This window comes from Telopea speciosissima, chromosome 1 (assembly GCF_018873765.1).
Source record: "Telopea speciosissima isolate NSW1024214 ecotype Mountain lineage chromosome 1, Tspe_v1, whole genome shotgun sequence".
Lineage (NCBI taxonomy): Eukaryota > Viridiplantae > Streptophyta > Magnoliopsida > Proteales > Proteaceae > Telopea > Telopea speciosissima.
This window is the reverse complement of record NC_057916.1, coordinates 16442625-16468345: the sequence shown is the minus strand read 5'-3', so window position 1 is coordinate 16468345 and position 25721 is coordinate 16442625. Positions and strand designations below refer to the sequence as shown.

General features: G+C 40.7%; 1 protein-coding gene across 3 annotated transcripts in view; it reads right to left on the bottom strand.

Annotated features, from left to right (window-relative positions):
- The window catches only part of LOC122671490 (rab3 GTPase-activating protein catalytic subunit), an 83708-nt gene extending 59141 nt beyond the window's left edge, over positions 1-24567 (bottom strand). Inside the window, exons 1-7 of one of the 3 annotated variants that reach the window (XM_043868754.1) lie at positions 24432-24567; positions 19016-19059; positions 18859-18922; positions 15842-15956; positions 15681-15748; positions 15076-15173; positions 14540-14711 (exon numbers count right to left, since the gene is read on the bottom strand). In XM_043868754.1, coding sequence (XP_043724689.1) covers positions 14540-14711; positions 15076-15173; positions 15681-15748; positions 15842-15956; positions 18859-18922; positions 19016-19059; positions 24432-24488 — 618 coding nt within the window. In that variant the 5' untranslated portion in view covers positions 24489-24567. Of the gene's footprint in view, positions 1-14539; positions 14712-15075; positions 15174-15680; positions 15749-15841; positions 15957-18858; positions 18923-19015; positions 19068-24431 lie in introns of all 3 variants that reach the window. The other 2 variants (XM_043868737.1, XM_043868746.1) reach the window with 2 other exon arrangements.
- Between the last annotated feature and the right edge of the window lie 1154 nt (positions 24568-25721).

The following is a 25721-nucleotide window of genomic DNA, read 5'->3' as shown; positions in this document are numbered from 1 at the left end:
AAGTAAAACCTTAATGTAACTAATGTGAGGTGCTAATGTTCTAATCCCACGAATCTCAACACTCCCCCTGAAGTTGGTGCAAATATATCATACATGCCCAACTTGGAGACCAGTGGATTAAACACCTTACAATTCAAACCCTTTGTAAATACATTGTTGTGGGGATTGGAGTGTTGTGTACGCTTGCAGCATGGGTGTGCACAGTCTGGTAGATCTAGCCACTTTGTGGTAGCGGGGTGGATGTGCACACGACTATGTGTGTAATTGTGTGCTCACTCAGGTTAGCGGGGAATCTGTTAGACAAACATTATCGAATAGCACCTTTTGATGAGAGATATGAACAAGAGGTCTCGAGAAAACTAGTGTTTTGGAATTGGTAAAGCACCATTAAAAAGGCCAATTCTGTGAAAATCTTAAATTCTATTGCCCCCGGCTGGTCCTTCCTCTCCAATTACCCCCACCATCCTAATGGCCGATTCTGGTTTCTTTGGGACCCCAGCAAACTCTCTATATCTCACTTATCCTCTTCACCTCAATTCCTTCACCTTTCCTTCTCGGGCTGTCTGGGCGACTGGGCCACTTCTCTTCCTTTTTCACTGTGGTTTATGCCCATATTCCACAATTGTCATTCTCAAAGGATTTCTTTATGGACTGATCTTCGATCAATTGCTAGCCAAATTGGGCATCACCCATGGGGCTTGGGAGGTGATTTTAATGTCATCAAGTACAGCTATGAAAAACAAGGAGACCACTTGGATTTGGAAGCAATAAATTCTTTCAATGAGTGTATTGAGGATATTGGAGTGAATGACCTGAGGTGGTCTGGCTTTCCCCTTACTTGGTCCAACAAAAGGGCTGGTATTCATCGAATCTCTTGCAAGCTGGATAGGGTGTTGGTCAATGAAGATTGGCTTTCTGCTTTCCCCTCTTCTCATGCTTCCTTTGACAATCCAGACATATCTGACCACTCCCCCGTCTCCCTTGTAATGTAGTCCTAGATAGGTAGGAGACCTACTAGGAGCCAGGTAAATCAGAGTTTTAACTATGCTGGTCGAATGGGACAGAATAGATAAACTAGGGCAGAATTACGGTTAGGGTTAGGGTTTTGAGCTAGGGTTTTATTTGGTAATGATGTGCAGGTTTTTAGGAGTCTATTAATGTAAGTTTGGTTTGATTTGGATGAAGTTGGAAATCTAGGGTTTTGGGTTAGAGGCCTTGTAAAAATTGGATGTTTTTAGAATCTAGGGTTTAGAGATGGAATCTAGGGAAAGTGAAATAGTCGAGTGTTAATGGCAATATGGGGAGTGAGAAGAAAATAAAAAGATCAGATTTTGATGGGTGGTTAGGTCTAGGTTGAAGTTAGGGCTGTAGGGCTTGATTAGGATTCATGGGATTATAAGGCTGCAATGGAGAACTGAAATTAGGGTTGTTGTCGAGTAAAGTATGAAGGCTGTGGATGAAGTTTAATGATGATTGATGGAGGGAATAGGCTAAACAGTGTTTAAGTGAAGTTAGGGTTAGGGGGAATCGATAGATGGGTTTAGAGGATTACGAGAAGAAGGGTGATTGCTGAAACTGTAAAGTACTTACTTGAACACTGATCTTCAAAGGCAGCAGCTTTGAAGATGAACAATGGGGTCTCCCAATCTACAAAATGCAAGGAGATAAGTAGCAGCCCTCCCGATCTTCACGATGCAAGGAGTCGATTGGAGATCCACAAATCCCTTCCACCTTGATAAACTCACAAGGATGCAACACTCTCAAGGAGCAACAGTAGCAACAAAGGCAGCAAGCATAAAGCTGAGTTTTTATTAATCAAATTCGTATTCAATGCTGGCCTCCCTTACAAACTTATATAGAAGACTCAAAACTAGACTTAGACACTAAAAAGGAAAGGCCTAACCCAATCCTTAACCTATTCACTAACTTAAACTGACTAGGAAACTGAAATAGACTCAAAATAGAGTCCTAATCCAACCCAACTAAACAACTAAAAGAAAAACTAATAAAATCACTTAAATTAAACCATTGGTTGAACCGGTTCAATTTAAAACACCAAATAAAAAGCTAAGTATGGAAATAAAACTAAGTATGGGAGCTAATCCCGTATGCAACCTATTTACCCATATTTTAGGCCCATAAAAGCGGCTATTACATTAGAAACCCATGGGATCAAAAGCCCAATATATATGTAACCCAACCCTAGACTTATTCCCAATGAAACAAGCCCTATTTGGTGATGAATCTGAATCATCTTGCTATTCAGCCTTTCATTTCTTTCGGTCCTAAGCCCTTCAAATTTTTCGACACATGGTCCTCCCACCCCTCTTTTTTATCCACAGTGCAAGAAGGTTGGGACAAACCTGTTTTTGCTTTCTCTAACCCCCTCATTGCTTTCTCCAAAAAGCTCCGAATGTTTAGGCTGCCCTCAAAGATTGGAACATCAACACTTTTGGCAACATTTCCCAGCAAGTTTCTAGATTGTAAGGATAGGCTTGCCTCTATTCAGCTTCGGTTGCAGTCTGACAATTCCAATAGTGCTTTAGCTGAAGAGGAAAAAGAGATTTCCTTTGAGCTCTCCTCCTTGCTAGCCCAAGAAGAAAGTTTCCTGAAGCAGAAATCTAGAATCAAGTGGTTAGATCTGGGTGACTCCAATACTGCCTATTTCCATCTCTCTTTGAAAGCCAGAGTCAATTCTAACTCCATTGTTCAGCTTATAGCTCAGGATGGTTCTATTGCTTCTACAGTTAAAGATATTAAGGACTTGGCTGTTCAGCACTTTAAGGGAATCTTCAAATGCACTCAGGTGGACTCTACTCCCATCCCGAATGACTTACTCAACAAGTTCATTCCCTTGGTTTACCTTGAATCTTTCAGCTCCATTCCCAAAGAAGATGAGATTGTGGCAGCCATCCATTCTCTCAAGGTGTCTGGTGCTCCTGGTCCGGATGGGTTTAGTATGGGATTCTTCTTAGCTACTTGGGACATCATCAAATTGGACCTTAATGCAGCCATTGAAAACTTCTTCTTGAATCCTAATCAAGTCAAGGGTATTAATCACACTTTTCTCTATCTCATCCCCAAAAAGGAGGGTGCATCTGCTATAAATGACTTCAGACCCATTGCTCTTTGCAATCTACTGTACAAGTTCATTGCCAAGATTCTTACTCGAAGACTTAAAAGTGTAGTGGATCTCCTTCTCAGTGACAACCAATCAGCCTTCATTCTAGGTAGAAACATCTCGGACAACATCCTTCTTTGTCATGATATTGTCAGAGGATTTGATAGGAAAAATCAATCCCCCTCTATTCTCCTGAAGATTGACATCCATAAGGCTTTCGATTCTCTAAAATGGGATTTCATTAGGCAAGTGATAACCATGATGGGGCATTCCCAGTGATTTTTGTCAACTGGATTCAGGCCTATATCTCCTCCCCAAAGTTCTCAGTGTTAGTTAATGGCAGCCCGGCGGGGTACTTTGATGCTTCAGTGGGAATTCGGCAAGGCTGCCCCCTCTCCCCCTACTTGTTCACTTTGGCTTTGGAAGTCCTCTCCAAGAAAATCCAAATTAGCACAGATCAACAGCTTATTACTCCTTTGCCAAAGTGTAAAGCTCTCAAGCTAACTCACTTGGCTTTTGCAAATGACCTGATGATTTTCTCTAAGGCTTCCATTGCCTCTCTAGAATCTTCTTTGCTCTGTCTTTAGCATTTCCATGAGTTATCGGGCCTTTGCATCAACCCTACAAAGTCTCTTTTGTTCTTTGTTGGGGTTTCGGAATTGGACAAAGCTACGTTTATTGAGAGATTTGGTTCCCAAGAGGGTCAATTACCTGTCAAGTACTTGGGTCTCCCTTTAATTCCTACTAGGTTTTCAGCTCATCACTGTACCCCGATGCTTGATCTCATTCGCAAAAGGCTTCAGTTGTGGAAAGGCAAGCTTCTCTCTAATGCAGGCAGGTTGGTGCTTATAAGATCAGTCTTGGAATCATCCTATATCTACTGGTCCGGCATTTATGGTCTCCCCCAAGCTACTATTAAGTCCTTAGAAACTCTTTTGGCTTCCTTTCTCTGGAAGGGTATTGATTCTTCAAGGTTCCTTCATCCCCTAAGTTGGGTTGTTGTGTATCTTCCTAAGAAGGAAGGTGGCTTGGGTATTAGAAGAATCAAAGAAGTGAATTCAGCTGGAATCATCAAACTTATTTGGAAGATTGTCTCTAAAAAGAAAAGCATCTGGGTTGATTGGATTTACTCAGGCCTCCTTCATCAGGACTCCATCTGAACGGCTTCAGCTTTGTCTGATTCTTCTTGGGTCTGGCGCAAGATCTTAGACTCCCGCCGCCTGGTGCTTCACAAAATACACTCTCAGATTGGTGATGGTCTCTCTTCCTATCTCTGGCTTGACCACTGGCACCCAAGGGGGATCCTAGTCCACTCGATAACCCCTCGAATCATATATGCTTCAGGTCTCCACAGGCTCTCCTTGGTAGCTGACATCTTAGATCAAACTGGCTGGTCCCCTCCTCCTACCTCCTCTCCGGAGCTTAACCTCATCTGGAATGACCTTCCCTCCATTTTCAGGAGGCGTACGGGTAGAGGTGACTGTGTTACTTGGTTGGCAAGCAATTCCAATGCCTTCTCCTCTAAATCGGCTTGGGATCTCATTCATCAGAAGGGTCAGTTGGTCCCTTGGAGAAAACTTCTTTAGTTCAAGGATCACATCCCCCGACACTACTTCACAACTTAGAGGATCTTCTCTAATTGTCTCCCAACTCAGGCCTTCCTCTACCATCGCCAGATTCCTGTTTCGCCCTCTTGCTGCCTCTGCTGGAACAATATGGAAGACACTGATCATCTCTTCTTCGAGTGTCCTATTGCGGCAGCAATTTGGAAAGGTATCTTGATCAAATGCTGGCCAGCACCTAGAAGAATCCTTCCTTTCTCCCGCGAGTGGATTTGGATTGATATGACCTTTGCCGGTTCCTCTATCTGTGACATGGTCGGAAAGCTTGTTTTTTGTGCAACTCTTAACCATATTTGGAAGGAACGTAATATCAGGAAATAGACCTCCAACTCTAAGTCTTATCAGCAGATTTGGGATTCCATTTCTTTTGAAATTAAGGCGAAAATATCGTCAACTCCTCCCTCTTCTAGCTTTGACACCTAAAAGAACAAGCTCATTGTTGTCTTCTGGGGCCCATCTTCTGTCTCTCTTGTTGCTCCTACCTCTCATATCTGAGGCTTTGGCTTTTGATTCTTTGCTTTGTTGCTTCCCTTTTGGGGCCCTGTAATTTTTTCTCTTTGGTAATGAATTTTTTTATTCACCCAAAAAAAAAAATTGGTAAAAAGGCCAACGCCAACCAATCCATGTGTATTAAACATGGACGATTGTGCCAAGTACTTGAGAGCCAAAGAATTCAATGAGTGAGTTGAGAAACAAACGAGTTGAGTCAATGATGTAAATTGGCTGTCTAAAACCAGCCGCAGGTGTAGGGATTCTTCCCTACACCAGCAGTAGAGTAGGTATCGGGTAGGTGTAGGCTGAAGTTAGGGTTTTAATTAGATTTTTATTTGCTATTTTAATTAGTCTTTTATTGAGTTGAAATTCTAATTAGGATTCCTAGTGCAAGTTTGAATCCTAGTTAGAAGTCCTAGTTCTATTTAGAGTCATAGTTTGAGTCTATTTTCTTTTCAGCCATAAGGCTATAAATATGAAAGAGCTGCAATTGAGCCCCCATGATTTTATGAATAAAGATTTTTGCTTTCTACAACAACACCATCCTGAGATAGGCTGTGAGGGTGAGATACCCAGGCTGAGATAGCCTTCCCTACCCCTCTCCATCGATCTGCATTAAAGTGTCATTCCAGCTTCAATCCTGCCCTGGCCGATCTCTTGAAGACTCACAATCAGTTGCTGGAATTCTTCTGCAAGGTTCAAGAATAATTCAGTCAGCAAGTAAGTGCATCCATCATCCCAACCCCAAACCCTTCTCCTAATCCTCCAAACCAAACCCTAGTACCCCTCCATCTCTGAACATCATCCCCATTACCTAAATTTCACTCAGACCAAACCAGCCATCAAAATCCCACTTTTATTGGTTCGAACTTTCCCTCTCACCATAAGGGAAACTCGATCTTAGTACCAGCCCTAGGTGACCACCCTAAACCCTAGATTCCCTCTCCTTCCACTTTCTGAAAACCCAGAAACCCTAAACCTAATCTATTGCTCATTCAAGTTTACATACCGAACCTCATCAAAACATCTCAGGACCTTTAGTGGAAGACTCCCATACATCAACTTACCCTAACCCTACCATCAAACCCTAACCTTAATTTCACAATTTCACATATTTTGACCTAGCAGATTTCCACAATCCATAGCAGATCCTGGTTATTGGCTTCTAGTTGATCTCCTACCAATCTAGAACTACATTAGTCAAGTTTTTGAATGTCACTGATTCACCCGCCCCCCTCCTCTCAATGACATATTGGGACCAACATAAATCAGAAACTAAGGAACATATAAGCTTCTGTTCATAGAATCTCAGATCTGGAATTAAAAAGGAGTTGAAGAACAGAAAATAAATATTGACCTGATTGATATTAGAAGACAGAGATTTGGAGAATAACTTGAATGATCGATGAGATCACCAAGCCCCTTTATTTATAGAATGAAAATAATACAACTAATAGTCCTAGTCACAATCCTAGTCATAGTCATAACCGACATATGACTAGGAATCAACTAGGAATCAAAAACAGAATTACGAGCTTGCCCAACTTGACTAGGCTAGGATGAAAGACCCGTCCGGGCAGTCCCTTGGTGAATATATTAGCAAGCTAGTCGGCAGACTTCATGAAAGGAACACAAATAAGGCCTTCCTCCAATTTTTCCTTGATGAAATGCCGATCCACCTTAACATGCTTCGTGCGATCATGCTGTACCAGATTATGTGCAATACTAATAGCAGCCTTGTTATCGCAATACAACATCATAGCAAGGTGAATAGCAACGCCAAGATCTTGTAGCAATCCTTTTAACCATAGTAGCTCACAACTACCTTGTGCCATAGCACGAAATTCTGCTTCAGCACTAGAACGGGCCACCACATTTTGCTTCTTGCTACGCCAGGTGACAAGGTTACCACCCACAAAAGAACAGTAACCAGAAATGGACTTACGGTCTGGGGAACCTGCCCAATCAGCATCAGTATATGCCTCAATGCGGAGGTGATCATGGGGAGCCAAGAGAATTCCTTTCCTAGGAGCGGACTTCAAGTAGTGAAGAATCCGAAGAACAGCCTCCATATGTGAAGTGTAGGGATCATGCATAAACTGACCGACAAGACTAACAGCAACAGCAACAGCAATATCGGGACGAGTATGAGAGAGATAAATCAACTTCCCCACTATTCTTTGATATCGCCCTTTATCAACTGGATCACCTTCTTTTTCCTTGAGACAAACATTTGCATCCATAGGAGTATCTGAAGGACTGCATCCCAATAAACCAGTCTCAGTCAGTAGGTCTAGGACATACTTTCGTTGAGAAAGAAAGATGCCTTTAGAAGATCTGGCAACTTCAATTCCAAGAAAATACCTTAGTTTTCCTAGATCCATGGTTTAAAGTATCCACCGATACGATACGATACGACATGGACCGATACAATACGATACAAACCGATACGATACAACATCTGTTGATACCGATACGATACATACTGATACGTCTCCTTTTTTTTAAAATGAACTATCTCGAATTGTATCGGAATGTATCGACCGATACGGGCCGATACAATACGATACGACCGCTACGTATCGATACCATCGATACATCCAGTAAAGGGTTCAGTGGGTGGTTTAGTACGTATCGATATGTATCGATACATATCGGCCAATACGGCTCGATACATACCGATACCATCGATACATTCCATAAAAAAGCCATTTTCACTCATAGACTCTATACAATTCCTAATCAAACGAAAAAATGAAGGAAAACTCTCAACCAAGAGTCTAAAATCTTGCATTTAATCTTGGTTTTTCACACTTTTAAACTAAAAACGAATCAAGGAGTGCTACAACATCATCCTTTGCATCATCCATTACTCTTCAAGGCCATAGACGATTACAACATGTGAGAAACTTCATCTTTTATAACAATTTCAATTTAATGCACTTGTTTAGTAATACATTATTCACCATTTTAGGTTTTATGCATGACACTTATTATATATTGCTTATTTATATTGTTTTTTGTTCCAAAAATGTATTTCCATGTGTATCTTGGCCATTTCTATGCGTATTTGTTTTGTTCGATACGTATCTCCGAAACGATACGATACGTCTCTTAAAATCACCCGACCAATACGATACCCGATACCGATACTTTAAACCTTGCCTAGATCCTTAATTTTGAACTCTTGGCCAAGAAATGTCTTCAACCTGCTGATCTCAGCACTATCATTGCCCGTGACCACAATATCATCAACGTAGACTATCAAGATAGTGAGTTTTTTGCCTACTCTCTTGATAAAGAGAGTGTGATCTGCATTACTCTGTTTGTAGCCTACAGAAACCATTGCTTTGTGAAAACGGCCAAACCATGCTCGAGGGGACTGTTTCAACCCATAGAGAGCACGTTGCAATCTGCATACCTTTCCTCGATTGCTGTCAGAAGAAAAACCTGGTGGAATGTCCATGTAAACCTCTTCATCGAGTTCCCCATTGAGGAAGGCATTCTTCACATCAAGTTGTTGTAAGTCCCAACCAAGATTAACTGCACAAGATAGTACTCGGACAGTATTCAGCTTAGCGACAGGAGCAAAGGTCTCCTGGTAATCTATCCCACATGTCTGAGTAAATTCTTTGGCCACGAGACGTGCTTTATACCTATCCACAGTCCCATCCACCTTCTGTCTCACTACAAACACCCTTTTGCATCCGACAGTTCGCTTCCCTGGTGGAAGAGTCATAAGCTCCCATGTGTTATTTTTTTTTCAAGGCGTCCATTGCCTCCATCATTGCAGCCTTCCACTTTCCATCTGTAAGAGCTTCCTGCCAATTTTGAGGAATACAAACAAAAGAAAGCGAAGAAACAAATGCACGAAAAGATGGAGACAAAGAATCATAAGAAACAACATGAGATAAAGGGTGCTGAGTGCAAGTTCTCACACCTTTGCGAACAGCAATGGGGAGATCCAAAGAAGAAGTATTACCAGGTGAAGAAGTATGTTCCGGATCCGGAGTGGGCAACTGGACAGGAACAGGTGTCACAGTGGATTGAAGCTTCCTAGTTCTGACCTCATTCCTTGAAAAAACCTTCAAATTTGTCGCATCAATCCTTCGCTGAAATTCACCAATGGTTCTCTGGACAGGAGTTACCTCCCCTTGAGCAGGAATTGTGGAAACCTCCTCCTGAGTAGGAACATCTCCCTGAAGAAGAATGGAGAACCTCCCCCTGAGTACGAATATCTCCCCCTGACATAGAGGGAAGAGTAAGGGTAGGTATACTCGGAACAGCAGGGACAGTAGGAGTAGACTCCTCATAAACATGCCTAAAAGGTAAAAGGTAGGTCTACGGTCAACACATCTTCACTAGAACTCTCCCCCTGAAGAAGTGGGGACGAATAATAGGAGAGGGATTCGTGAAAGACAACATCCATACTGACCATGGTACGGTGGGTAGGAGGATAATAACATTTGTATCCCTTTTGGGTGGCAGAGTAACCTAGAAAAATGCAGCGGAGACTACGTGGCTCAAGTTTGCCAGGAGATCTAGTATCCCGAGCATAACAGACACACCCAAACACCTTGGGGGGAACAATATAAAAGGAAGAGTCATATAAAAGCTCAATAGGGGACTTGGAAGCAAGAACCCGAGTCGGCAACCTATTAATCAAATAGGCCACAGTAAGGATAGCATCCCTCCAATAAAAGGATGGAACATGACGGGCAAACATTAGGACCCGGGCCACCTCCAAGAAATGGCGATTTTTCCTCTCAGCCACACCATTTTGGGCTGGAGTATCAACACAACTTGTTTGGTGTAAAATGCCATGGGCAAAGAGGTATTTTTGGAACTGACCTTCCATATATTCTGTCCCATTTTCACTTCTCAAAATCTTGAGAGAGACATTAAACTGGGTCTAGATCATGTTATGAAAATGCTGAAAACAAGAGAAGATGTCACTCTTGTTATGCATGAGGTATACCCAAGTGAAACGAGAATGATAGTCAATGAATGTAACAAACCATCGCTGGCCACTAAGAGAGGCCTTACGACTAGGACCCCACACATCAGTATGAATTAAGTGAAATAGGGAAGAACTTCTTTTATTAGATATAGGATAAATGGATCGTGTCTATTTAGCCAAGACACAAGGCTCACAATAAAATTCTTCCTTATTACGATTTTTAAACAAATGGGGAAATAAAAGAGATAAAGTACCCAAAGAGGGGTGTCCTAACCTAGAATGCCATTGGTGCAATTCAGAAGAAAAAGAAGATGACTGGCATAATTGGGAAGGTAAAGCTTGTGGCGGTCCATCATCGAGGAGATACAATCCACTACGCAGCCTACCCGATCCAATCGTCCTTCTCGAGTCCAGTTCCTGAAAGACACAATGATTAGGAAAGAAAGTCACTTTGCAATTCAAATTCTTGGTAATACTACTAATAGAGAGAAGGTTAGTAGTAAAACGTGGAATGTGCAAAACAGATGATAGATTAAGGGAAGGGGTGCAGCTAATGGACCCCTTGCCTGAAACAGAGGAGAGGGAACCATCAGCCACCCGAACTTTATCTTTGGCAGAAGAAGGGGAATATTTATGAAAAAGATTAGAAGAACCTGTCATTTGATCAGTGGCACCGGAGTCTATAATCCAGGGAGCGGAGACAACCGATGCACAGTGACCAGCAAAAGGGATACCTGAGCGGGCAAAGTGGGAACTTGATGGTGTAGAGTAACCGGCAAGAACAGAAGTAGTGGAAGACTGTAACATAAGCCGGAGAGCCTGGAACTCCTCCTGGGAGAAACTATTTTCAACAGTGGGTGCCGGAGCTACACTTTCAGTGTGATTGGCTTTGTTTTTAGGTTTAGCACAGCCACGTTTAGCCTCAAAATCAGCAGGCTTCCCATGTAATTTCCAGCATTGAGCCTTAGTGTGATATAGTTTATTGCAATGTTCACACTTGACAGGCTCCTTTGGAGGGGTAGCAGCAGTAGCAGTGGCAGTAGTAGTGGAATCAGATGAAGGGCCTTTAGAACCAGCAGCCTGTAGGGCTGATCTTTCAACAGAAGGACCCAACATCATGGCAGCCCAACGTGTCTCCTCAGTAAGAACATAAGAGAAGGCTTGCTCCAATGTAGGGAATGGCACCCTACCAAGGACTTGCACACGGATGGGATCAAAATCAGCATGACCGGCCAGGAAGTCATACACACGAAAATTATCCACATAGGCGGAATAAGCAGTAACATCAGCAGCTGTACTGGGCTGAAATTATCCACACGTCGGGCATAGTGATCCAATTGCTGCCACAAACTTTTTAGGACAGCATAATACTTAGTAACCAACAGCTCCTTTTGGGTAGTAGAGTAGAGTGTCTTTCGAATGTCATACACCTGTGCATCATTCCCCAATTGGCCATAAGTACCCTTAGCAGCAGCCCATATCTGTGCAGCTGTGTCAAGAAGAAGATACTGGCTGGAAAGCTCCTGTGGCATGGAATTCAAGACAAAAGACATGACCATAGCATCATTGGCAGCCCATCGGGTCTTGGCAGTGCCCTCAGTAGGCTGTTTGGAAGTGCCATTAAGATGCCCACTGAGTCCCCTACCAGCCACAGTCAAGGAGATAGATCTTGCCCATATGAGATAATTTGTTCCATCAAGTTTAATAGATGCAGCATAAGAGAGGAATCTGTCCGTAGCTGAGAATCAGCTCCAGAGTTGACCGTGGTCAGATCTGAGTCTCCCATAATGTAGATAAAATAGTGGCAGCAAACTGAAACAAAAAACTTGATAGATGAATCCCTTTTTCAGCAAACTACAGGGATTAGGAATGCAGAAACAAGCAGCCCTAAATCCAGGAATCGATAAACAGGGTTTTGAGGAAAACCCTAGTAGAGAAAATCAATTGGGATGTAGGGGTCTTCAGGAAAAAATACTGCAGAAATATCTGAGAATGTTGATGAAGATGCTCTCAAAACCAATCAGCCCACGCAGAGACAGAAAAAATTCCAAATCGAAAATTGGCAGGGTTTTCCAAAAAACCCTGAAAGTAGATCGATATGGGAAGGGAGCTGCACTGCTGGGCAGAGAAAAAAGAGGTAGCAGCTGTCCAAGACCTGCAGAGATGGATCCCAATAAGAAAAACCAGCTTCAATGCCAAAGGGAGACTGATCTTCAAGAGGGAGAACTCCAAAAAAAATCGCAGACTGTAGGGCAGCAGCTATCGAACCAAATTCTTCTTAAATCATCAGTTGGAGAGGTGATTTAATTAGGGCAGCATCAATATCACAGATCACCTCATTAGATCTGCCCTAATTGGAGAAAAAAAACAGAAAAAAAAATGGAGAAGTGCGAATGGAAGTGGAAGGGAGAAGGGGATCGAGTAGAAGAGAATGAAAAAGGAGAACAATGGAGGGGGGAGGGGGCTAAGAAACAAGCACGATCAGAGAGCCTGCTCTGATACCATATTAGAAGACAGAGATTTGGAGAATAACTTGAATGATCAATGAGATCACCAAGCCCCTTTATTTATAGAATGAAAATAATACAACTAATAGTCCTAGTCACAATCCTAGTCATAGTCATAACCGACATATGACTAGGAATCAACTAGGAATCAAAAACAAAATTACAAATATAAACAAATATAAAATAAAGTAGAAAAAGACCAGAATACCCCCACGGTTTGGTATTCTGGTGATGCAGATTCATCATCAAATAGGGCTTGTTTCATTGGGAATAAGTGTAGGGTTGGGATATATATATGTTGGGCCTTTGTTCCCAAGGGTTTTCTATGTATTAGGCCACTTTAGTGGGCCTGAAATAGGGGTATATAGGTTGCATACGGGATTAGCCAAATACTTAGTTTTTATTTTGTGTTTTTAATTGAACCGGTTTAAATTGGTTGCATCCAATTGGTTCAATTGGTCTAATTTAAGTGAAGTGGTCCTATTGGCTAAGAGGTTCTTACATCCTATTGGCTACTAGGGAATCTTCTTTATTTTAAGTAGTTTAAGTTGTTTTAAGTCATTAGGACTCTATTTTGAGTCTATTTGAGTTTCCTAGTCGGTTTAAGTTGCCTAATAGGTTAGGGATAAGGTTAGGCCATTCCTTTTTAGTGTCTAAGTCTATTTTTGAGTCTTCTATATAAGTTTGTAAGGGAGGCCAGCATTGAACACGAATTTGATTAATGAAAAAGCTTTTGTTTGCTGCCATAGCTGCTGCTCTGCTCTGTTGAGTGAACCTTGTGAGTAATATCAAGGCTACCTTATGGGTAATATCAAGGTGAAGGGATTGGTGGACTCCGATCGACTCCTTGCATCTTGTAGATCGGGAGGTCCTTCTTCTAGTTCTTCAAAGCTGCTACCATTGAAGATTTAATCTTTCAAGTAAGTAGTTTATTAATTCAACATTTAACCTTCTTCTTCTAATCCTCTAACCTAAGCTCCATCTACTCCTATTATCATCACTTCCATTAATCCATAGATCCATTAGAACCCTAAAACCCTAAATCCAATTCTGCCCTAAATTGCAGAATTTTGTAACTCATCCAAACCCTAACTTCTTTATACCAAAATAACCCCCTAGACCTGCCCATTAATACCCTATAAACCTCTTTCCTAAAATCTGCCCCTAAACCCTAGATCTTACAAACAATCCATTTTCATAAGGCATCCTACCCAAAACCCTAGAATTCCAACCTCAACCAAATTTGATCCAACTTATACCATTAGACTCATAAAATTCTGCACATCATTACCAAATAAAACCCTAAGTCGAAACCCTAACCATAACCCTAATTCTGCCCTAATTAGCCTAAGCTGTCCCAATCGGCCAGTCTTGTTAAGAGATCCTATTACCCTGGTTCCTAGTGGGATTACTCCTACCTAGGACTACATTATCTGGTATATCTTAACATGGAGCTTAAAAAGTGAAGAAGGGATTTAAAAAAGGAGGATATGACCAGACCTCTCAGTTGGCCTTGATGGAATCCCACCAGCAGTATTGGAGTCTCACCAATAGTGTTAGTCGAATCCCACAACCAGTTTCTTAATTCCACAGAGAAGAGCGGCTAAAAAGCCATCTTTATTAACATAAAATCGTTGGTGACGGTTTAACCCTTACAGTAATATATAGAGTTGAGGATTTAAAACAGTAACTTAAATAGGTGGGGGAGGGCACAGAAGTAAAGCCATTGATGCGGTGAAGAAAAACTTTCCCTATAAATAAATAACCTGAGCCAGGAGAAAGTTCTAAAAACATCATAATTAAGGATTACATTCGGTAAGGAGAGTAGGAAACTCACAAACTTAGAAACAAATAGCTCGTATAACCCCTCCAAATGCATGAGTCTAACAGGAACTTGGCTGCCAATGCGATCTGCCTCAAACCTTCTAGTAAATACAGTCCCCATATTTTGGATGCCAATATATGCTTTTCGAGAAGGATCGTGGACTGGAACAAATGCTGGCCATGTACTGCAAAGTAAGAAGCATAGTAGCATACAAGAGATCATAATAGCATTGGATGTATTTCATTTCTCATCTCAGATCAAGATAATTTTAAAAAAAAATGCATAATTTGGTAATCGACAAAAGTTAAGGACCAGAATTATGGAAGCTCTTAAGCAAATTACAATAATTCTCATATTGTTAATGGGAATTCTTGTATCGACCGATAAGAGATACTAAAACTGAAGTAGGCATATGAAAACCAAGCAATCATTCTAGTGATATAGACTACTATACTAGATTGAAAGCCACACCAATATCAAATGAATCTCATTCCATAAAAATCAAGGGACCTGAATGTGTACTTCAAAATTTTTATGTTAAACCTCACCTGCCGCAGTTTGATAACGCAATTGAAACAGCACTTAAAAGTTTACTAGCCTCTGGTGCATCAAGGACCACCCCACTAGCACTTATAGGTGCAATCACCTGGTCATTTGTAAATAATAAGAATCAACGCATGAATTTAATAGATATGAAACAAAAGGATAATATTTATTAAGGCCCCATACGGTTAGATGTGAAGTCAAATAAAACTTTATTTGACAAAAGAAAAACAATTAATGGACTGAAGTAAAATTTATGTGAAATGGTATGAGAAACATGTAAGACCCAAAACATTGAGAAAGTAGCTGTATATTTCCAGAGAATGGAAGATAGAAAGTTTAGGTAAAATATCACCCAACAAGGGGGAGGAAAAAGGTATGTGGAACCAACAAAAATTTTCATTAAATCAACACTTGGAAGTTGATTTTCAACGTAAAATATATTCTACCATTGCTATTTTCACCAATTCACCTATCTCATTTTACCTTACCAATAAAAACTTTATTAATTTCGATTCACCTCTAACCAAACAGGCCCTGGGTAAAGAAATGAACATGATAATAGAATAGTCAGAGCTATATGAAATGCAAAAACAATAGTGATACACACCAAAAACTTCTTTACACCAAAAGATAACTGCAAATCATGCAAATCATCATTCCAGTCCACACTGTCACCTACAGCAACCAAAATCTATATAAACATAAGATGGCAAGTCCCAAACCCATATAAACAGTAGATGAATAAAACTTAATCAACCTAAATAGTACCTTCATTGTTGGCCTCAAAGAAGTACTCCATGAGGTAGTTTTTCATACCATACTTCATTTCAAATTTCACCTTATATAATTTTTTCGGAGTATCCAAGCTAATTGCTCCCTTTTCCTACAACCAAAATGAGGAAACAAAATAAAAAGTTAAGAAGCTCATAGGTGTCAACTAAAGAACAGATTGCATTTTACTCGTAGTGTACCAGAAGATACCAATGTGGCAGGATCTGTTTAGTATTTGAAATTTGAATTGGTCCTTTTTGTTGGAGGTTAAAAAGTCCATCTTTCTTTGGGAATTTTCTCTTCTCCTAATCAATACACAGTTGGAACTTACCCTTTAAGTTGCTAGTGGGTCCCTCAAGCTTTAGCTTCATTACAAACCAGAGCCGCAAGCTAACAACTGGCTGCCCCTTTCAAGTTCAAGTTAAAACCTTGATTCAGTTCCCCTCCACCCCCCCCCCCCCCAAAAAAAAAAAAACCCCATTTTCAGAGATAACTGAATCAATGGAACCTCAATCTAATGTAGTCCTAGATTGGTAGGAGACCAACTAGGAGCCAGTAAACGGGATCTGGTATGAACAGGTGAATTGGCTAGATCAAAATAGGGTATTTGGTGAAATTAGGGTTAGGGTTTGGATCGAATGTTATTGGGGCAGGTGTGGAGAGTTTGAACTAAAAAAGAGGGATTTTGCTGGCTGGTTTGGTCTGGGCAGAATTTGGGTTATGGGAATGTTGTTCAGTGATGGAGGGATGTTGTGGTTTGAATGGGGTAATGGGAAAACAGCTTGGTTCGAGTATTCCAATTGAGCAGGAGAATACTCGATCCAATTATATGAAGGCGTTGTTAGCTGAATGGTTTGTTAAAAATTTTGGGAGATGGGTGGGAAAATTAGGGTTTTGGGGTGGTTTGGAGGATTAGGAGAAGAATGGGTATTGATGGGATGATTCAAACTTACTATTGTTGCAAGGGCAGCTCAGTTGGTTAGAGGATCTTGAATAATTCTTGAGTTTTGATTTTGAAATTGAAGCAGAGCTTCAAAAGAACCACCCTGGCTTCACACCGCAAGGTGTCGATTGGATCAAAGACCAATCCCACCAACAGACCACCCGGGCTTCCCACCGCAAAGTGTCAATCGGATCAAACACCGAACCCACCAGCCTTGATCAAACACAAGACAAAATCTTCAATAGAGAAGAAGAGCAGCAAAAGCTTTCACTAATACAAAAATTCGTCTTCAATACTTGCCCACCTTACAACCTTATATAAAAGACTCAAAAATAGGCTCCTCCTCTAAAAAGGAAAGGCCTAACCCGATCCTTAACCAATAAGGTAACTTAAACTGACTAGGAAACTAAAATAGACTCAAAACAGAGTCCTAATCCAGCCCAACTAAACACTTAAAAGAAAGCTACTAAAATCACTTAAATTGAACCATTGGTTGAACCAGTTCAATTTATGAACAAAAACACCAAAATAGAACTATGGAACTAAAACAACTAATCCCGTATGCAACGTAATTACCCACATTTTAGGCCCATAAAAGTGGTCTATTACATAGAAAACCCATGAGATCAAAGGCCCAACATGTATATAACTCAACCTTAGACTTATTCCTAATAAAAGAAGAGCCCAGTTTGGTGATAACTCTGCATCACAATCCCTAGTCCATGCATGGTGAATTCCTTAGAGGCCCCTACAAATAATAGAAGTGTGTTTGGCACAACTAAAAGCAGCCAGTGCTTGTTCTAGTGTCAAGAACTGGTTCAAATGCAAAAAGATAGCCCAAAACTAAAAAGAGCAAATACGTGTTTTCAGACCCATTTTCAAACATTACCAAGATAGATACACCAAAAGGAGAAGTTGATTAATTCAATGGAGCAACTGAGTTGTATTAAAACTAAGACAGCACCCAGCATAACAATCATAACATAACAAAGAGCTATAACGCGTTAGTTTGGATATTTGTGGTAAAATTTGCGACCATCACATTGCAATCTAGTGAAATAAATTCATAATTTTGCCAGCTTCTGTAACCAATACATCCACATTGGCACCGACTAATTTCTTCAATGCAGGGTTTCAAGTATTGCTGTCAGATTGGGTGGATGAGCTGATCATATCCGCATCATCTCCCACCAATCCAGATAGATCCAGCTGCCCTCGCACTGATCCAATCCCTCATACAAATACCCAACTCCTTGCTTCAAGCTGTGACACTTCTTCAAAATTCGAATCCCTATAGGCAGAAATTTTCCTCTGCAATTCTTCAGCTTCATTCATTTCATTATTTCCTCTCAATGGAGTAAATCCCCTACAACAAGATTCTCCATGAGGCATCAGCTAGACAACCCCCCCCCCCCCCCATCGAAGTCAAAGAGATCAACTCAAGTCACATAAGCAGAATAAGTGGGAAAGAGAAAAGAAAAAATAAGAAAGTTCTACCACTTATCCTCCACATCCAGTGGAGTTCGCTGCTCCTGGCCGTATGTTTCAAATTTGAACTCAGACAGGAAATAACTCAAGGCCCCACACTAGGAAAGGATCTCAGTATGATGAGATATTGGTCTTGGAATCTTTTCCTATATAACATTATAACGTAACAGGGAGCTCTGATTAGTCTGAGTGACAATTCCATAAAGTTTTGAAGGAACAATATCCACTTGGCTGTTCATCCAAGTCGAACAGAAATAACTATTCAAACTAATATTTGAGCAAGCAAGACAAGCATAAAGATGGTTAATAATCAAATGGATTAGTGAAAACACACACACACACACACACACAAAGTTAGAAAAAGATTTTGAAGTATATTGTCACTCATTCAAACTTCGTTTCTGCAATATATGAGATGCATTAAACTGAAAGCAAACCTACTAAAACTGCATTGAACAGAAAGACGCTTCAATCTGAGTATGAATATTGAGTTCAAATTAGCTGCATAACTCCACTGAAGAAAGTTTAGAGTTTAGATCATGAAAATGCATATGTGGACAAACAATTTAAGAAACATACTTACCAGCAAATTCTTTGGACCATCAGCCAGCCACAACCGACAAACAGCCTCAATTTCAGATATGAACCTGGAAAATAAGAAACGCTGCATATCTCCAAGTACATGGTCAAACAAATCTTATGTTAACATGAAGAGTGGTCTTACTGAACATTAGGGATACCTTTCCCATGAAGAGGCAAGAGTAAAATCATCAAATCCTTCAAACTGCATCACTAAGTCAGGAAACCATAAGTTTGTTGCTGCCGTTAGTTTCTCTCAAATTATACTTACTGATGAAACTGGATAACTTAGACTTAAAACACATGTAAAGCAATAACACCAACAACATGAATTCTAAGAGCCAAAACCAATGTCAAAACAACTACTTAGTTCAATGATCAAAGTACCCTTCTTTTTCTTTCTTTTTTCTTTTTTGGTGAATAAAATTCATTACCAAAGAGAATAGAACAAAAATCCCCTAGAATGGGAGAGCAAGGAGCTCCCAATTGGGGGAAAGAAGTAAAATACAACCAAAAAGGGAAACAAAGCTCACCCCTATCCCCTTAGGAAGAGAGACCATACGGAAGAACCAAGGAGGGAGACAGACCCCAAGAGACAACAATGTGACTGTTCCTTGGGGAGGAAATACATCTAGAGGAGAAACCAGCCAGTTTACATTTTACATCAAAGGCTATGGAGTCCGAAATCTACTAAAATGATCTTGATCTAGAAGACCATTTCTTAAGGTTGTGCTCCATCCAAATATGGGAGAACGCCGCACCAAAAGCAAGCTTGCCCACCACGTCATTGATAGACTTGCCAATGAACATCATATCAACCCAAATCCATTCCCTTTGAAACGGTAATATCCTTCTGCTCCTAGGCCGACATTTAGATAGAAGGCCAGATCAAATCCGAGAGGAGAAGGGGCAAGCAAAGAAGAGGTGATCAACATCCTCTAAGGCATTCCAGAAAAGAGAACAGGTTGGGGAGTCTGGGATCTGCCTGTGGATAAGAAAGGACTGAGTTGGAAGGCAGTTAGAGGGGGCCCACTAGTAAGAGAAGCTGTGACGGGGAGTGCGGCCTTTGAACCAAACCAGCTTGCGCTAAGGAGAGATGGGGGCGTGAGAACGAATGTGCTCCCAAGCTGACTTGGAGGAGAACAAACCCGTTGAAGAAGGGGACGAAGAGACAATGTCACCAGAACCTGTGGGCCTTCTCCGGATGGAGGGCAAGATATTCCAAATAGATGCCAACTGAGGGGAAGGGAGGGAAGCCCAACCATCAGAGTGAAGGATGTCCAATACCATAGATTGTTTGTGAAAACCTGAAATGTAGATGTCCCTGGCACTGACAAGGGGGAGGAGCATTCCCATGGAGTGCCAATGGTCAAGCTAGAGCCTCGTGGAGACACCATTCTCAATCTTAGAAATAACAACCCCAAAAGCAAGAGACCTGAGGTTAAGAATCTTCCTCCAGATATAAGACGCATCAGCACAAGGAGCAAAAAATCTAGATGGAGTCATTACAAAGGAGCCCAACATAGATCCAATCAGCCCAAATGCTTTTCTTCTTGGCCACAATTTTCCAAACCAATTTAAGGATGCCAGCCATATTGACATCCTTAATTCTTCTCACACCAAGACCCCCCCCCCCCTCATTTAATGGAAGGCATACAGAGGCCCTGCTAACAGTGCGGGGAAAACTAGAAGCTTCAGACCTTTTTCAGAGAAAAGAAAATATAAGGGATTCTAGGACCTTGATGGTAGATTGAGGCAGCCCAAAAATACCAGACCAGTAGATGTAGAAGGATTAGAGCACAGATCTGATCAGTTCAAAGCAACCAGCATAGGAGAGGAGCTTGCCCTTCCAGAGTTGAAACCTTTTGCACATAAGGTCTAACATAGGAGTCAAGGTTGAGCAGTCAACCTAAAAGGGATAAGGGGCAGCCCAACTACTTGACAAGGAGGCTGCCAATAGAGAAACCAGTCTTGTCAAGAAGAATATACTTAACCTAATCCAAGATCCCGTCACAAAAAGCAGGGATTTTGAGAGTTTGATCCACAAGCCTGACATCCTTTCAAATTGTCTCAAGCAACACATGATAGAATCAATAGAGAGGATGTTCGCCTTAGAGAAGATCATGAGATCGTCAGCAAAGGCCAAATGGGAGATCTTTAGGGACTTACACATGGGTAATGCCGTAATGGGGAGATCAAATTCTGGTCCATACATGTATGGATATTTCAAGATAGGACTTAAAGAGCAAGAGTGAAAATGAATAGAGATAGGGGGCAGCCTAGCCGAATGCCGACAGAGGAGGAAAAATAGCCTGTTGGGCTACCATTGACAAGCACTGAGAACTGAGGAGTGGAGATGCAATGATAAGCCCAATAGACAAACACTGGGGGGAAACCCATCTTGTTCATAACACTAACAATCTAGTCCCTTCTCAAGGAATCAAAAGCTTTGTGTACATCATGGAAAAACATCTCCGTTGAAACTGTTTCGCCAGCTACCAAGACAAGATGGCCAATGACTCCAAAAAATCCCTGGTTTCGACTCATGTTGACCTGCTCTGACCAAGTTTAGACCAAAACAGTCCATATTTTGCAAGTTTCAACCGAAACAGTCCATATTTCGCAAGTTTTGACCTGAACACCTATATAAATTCAGTTACCCCCATCGAAACTTGAGGAAACCTGGCTCGAAACCAAGACGGGCTCTTATTTATGCCAAATGTATCATTTACTTAAGATATTATTCATAAATAAGCAAATACCCCCTATTTGAATCCAATAAAAATAGTTACAAAATCAAATTCCAAAAGGATAAAAAGTCAACCCCCCAATTCAAGAACAAAAACTAGATTTTCGGTTGTAGGTGCAATTTTCGACTTTTAAATGCTAAAGTTTTTCTCAAATCTAAAAAGTCCATAAATTTTAATATGGTAAAACATTTCTAAAAACAAAAAATGCAGTAAAATATTCATTTGTTTTGATATTTAAAAAAAAATTCATTCAGAGCGATTTAAAACAGCATTCACGCATACCAGATAAAGTTTGACTGAAACATAACTCCTTCAATATAAATCAGATTTAACTATTTAAGCATTTTATTAGAAAAAAACCCTAGCATTTAAAAGTTGAAAATTGCACCTACCGCCGAAAATCCAGTTTTTGTTTTTGAACTAGGGGGCTGACTATTTATCCTTTTGGAATTTGATTTTTAACTATTTTTATTGGATTCAAATGGGGGATATTTGCTTATTCATGAATAATATCTTAAGTAGATAAAAATATTTACTTAAATGATATTTGGCATAAATAGGCGTTGCCCTTGACAACTATGATTCTTGGTACACTGTGCGTACACTAGTAAACTTGGGTCACCCTTGACAACTATGATTCTTAGTACATTGTGCGTACACTAGTAAACTTGGGTCAAAAACCACAAGTACCATTTTGAGTTTTTTCATTTTTTTGTGAAACTAGTTCATGCATTGTGTTTAGAATGTCAAAAATAGACTGTATAGAAAAAATCAGATAAAAAAGAAAAAAAAACCATTTCTAGGCCTCGAAACCACCAATTCGAGTTGGCTGGGAAAAAATCCCTGGTTTCGACCATATCTAGGTTTTTGGCTGGGCAAAACAGAGTTTTAGAACCTTAGTGTAAATCAATCTTCATAAGGGTAGCAGAAGAGTGGCCAGATCTGTCAAAACCTCAAACCAGCTCATTATAGAGAAGGATATTATCTGAGATATTTCTTCCAAATATGAAGGTCGATTGGTTGTCACTAACAAGAGAATCCACTACCACCTTGAGGCGATTGGCAAGCACCTTGGCAATGAACTTATAAGGAGGTTGCATAAGAAGATGGGCCTGAAGTCTGACATGGAAAAAGCGTCTTCTTTCTTTGGGATGAAACTAAGGAAAGTATGGTTTCTTTGGGATGAAACTAAGGAAAGTATGGTTTCTTTGGGATGAGTAAGGAAAGTATGCTCTATCCCTTTGATCAGACTGGGATTAAAGAAGAAGCTGAGGAGGTTGGGATTCATGAGATCATTATGATCCAGAAAGCACAATGGGCAACCAATCAGAAAAGCTTCAGGGGATACCCTTTTGATTATGTGGTGAGGGAATGAGGAGCGGTGGTAAGATATAGTCCACATACAAAGGTGGTGTGACAATGTGACATGAAAGGGTACAGCTCCATTTGACAATACTATTAAACTGAATCTTGACAGAAGCAGTCTCGGAAACCCAGGGCCATCGGGTACTGGAGGAGTACAGCAACAACTCAGCCTTTTCCCAACTAAATGGGGTACTGGAGGAGTCTTTAGAGTAAATGTCCTCTTGACATTTTCTGGGCTAGTTGAGAGCCCGAATACAGCAGATATCACAGATGTTACTAGTGGCTGTCCATTTTCACTACTCAAGCATGGAGTAATATATTGGTGGAGGGTGATTCAGCTGTTGGTAATAAAATGGTTGCTAAAAAATGGTAAAGTCCCATGGACGCATATCTAATCAGAAGGGCTAAAGCTTTACACAATCAATGGAATATTCCGTTCTCTAGGAGGCCCAGATCTGCCACATCCTTAGCAGATGCTCTAGCTCAATAAGAGGTGGGAAGACAAGTATTGTACCCAAGGCTGTGTCCAATTGTATGGTTTGAGGCCAATATTTCTTTTTGATGATCCTCAAAAGTGTAGTTATTATGTGTTTTTGTATTGTCTCGTACTGTTGTACACTTGCATGTATAGTTTTTCGACAGGTGCCAAATAATTTGCTTGTTATTATCGATCTGTTGATTTACTTTTTAAGAAGATAGAGCCAGTGTTGCTGGGTTTATTGCAAATAAATAAATAAATGTCCTTTAATTGTTGGAACAATCCAGTTAGGTAAGGCTATGCTAGTTGACACACGGGGGAATTTACAAATCTACCAAGACAGAGGAGAAGCATTTTTTTTATTTTATTTTTTTTTGGTGGGTGGGGGGGAAGGGAGGGGGTTGTGGGGAACCGGTGTTGATGAAGTTTGAGAACGAGAACTTGTGAATGGGAAACTCCCAAACCAACTAAAACTGAAATTAAGAACTCCTGTCAGTCACTCATTCAAAGCTAACTATTGAACCTACACGAATCGACAGGATATTGGTCGGTCCCTATCAGAACTAGTCAAGTTCTTCGACACTTGGCCATCTTCCCAGAAAGTTACATCATACTTGAATACTAGATCAAATCAGCATTTTCATAAACTCACCAATTAAAGCCAAAAGCACATACAAAAATTGAATAATATGAGCAGAGAAGCATGGAAACAGCATTACCGAAACGTTCTCTAATAGCAAATCCCAGACTATGTGATTATAACGCAATCAGAATCACGCATACGGATCTCGTCGTGACCAAGTTCATAGAAATTAGTGATTTCAAAGAATGTTAACTCCTTAAGTGAAACAATATCATTTCTTTTCACAGTAAGAAAAGGAAAATAAATTAAATGAGGGGTTCCCAAGATAACGAATGTGTTAGAATTAGAACTGCGAAATGAGCAATAGAGAATAGTAGGAACTAAGAGCAGACGTGAATTACCTCATCTTCTGAGGTTTCATCTTCTCCTTCGTCTTCTATTTTGCTGGAGGACGCCATGAACGATCAGCTTGAAGGTAATTAGGGATAAAGATAGACACCGCACAAGAGAAGGAAGAAATGCCCGATACCGTGCTCTTTGAGGCTTCTTGCGAGGCTGCAATACGAGTATACGACTGCACGTCTACTCGATCCACGTAAGATTGAAATAACACATCATCTGATTCCAATCAAACGTTAGGAAATCCATCCCCTATTGTGAAACTCAACGGGAAATCAAGAGAGGATGCAGTGAGCGGAGACGTGTGGGCTACAGTTACCAGGCATTATGAATCCGTATCACCTCCTTATACAGGGAGAGTAATTACTCTCCTGGTGCACTGTATATCTGCCACGTGGTTTTCCCATAATCGGTTGCCATTCTTATCCTGTCACCATAAATTAAAAAGTAAATTACTCAAATCTCCCTCGTACTTAGGCTTAATTACACATCACCCCAAAATTTTACAAACTACACTGACCACCCTTACTTTACAAAACTTGTTGCTCACGGACCTTTTGGTTTGTCAATTGTTGTCAGTTGCTTACGTCATATGGAAATAAAAACTTAAATGGTAAGTCTACCCTTGGTAATGGACTGAACTTACCAAATTAACCTTAAACCATCAAAACCCTGGTTCAGAGCCTCGTGCACCTCATCGCTTAAACCCTAACCTTTTGCAACTCAGCCGACTTTACTACCTGAGCTCATACTCGACCGACTGAATTGTTGCTCTACACAAAGAGACAAAAACCATGACTTAGTTAAAGTTTGTGAGGGCTCTTGAACTGAATCTAGATATTTTTTTTAAAAAAATAATGCATCGACAATAGTTTATTAAAGAAGAGGAGAAGACCATCGATACAATGAGTTGAATCCTGCAGAAAGAAGAAGACTGGAGATACCTAAATCAGTGTTATAGCCACACCCAGACACATTAGAGGTCGGAATTCGGAAATGACCCCCGCATCAATAACAGAATTTTTGCCCCCGAATGTGTCGGCGTACGTGCTCTCATTGGTTGATGCACGGGCGGAGCGCATGCAGAGAGAAAGAGAGAGAGAAGTTGCTCGTGTACCCCTATCACAATTATACTTTTCAATATAATATGGAGAAAAGGTACTCTGAATATAGGGATGTAAATGGATATTCGTAAATTCGTATTCGATTAGGAGAATCCGAATCCGTTCGAAACTAATCAGATACGAATATGATAACCCCCCCTATCCAACCGATTATTATCCGATTCGTTT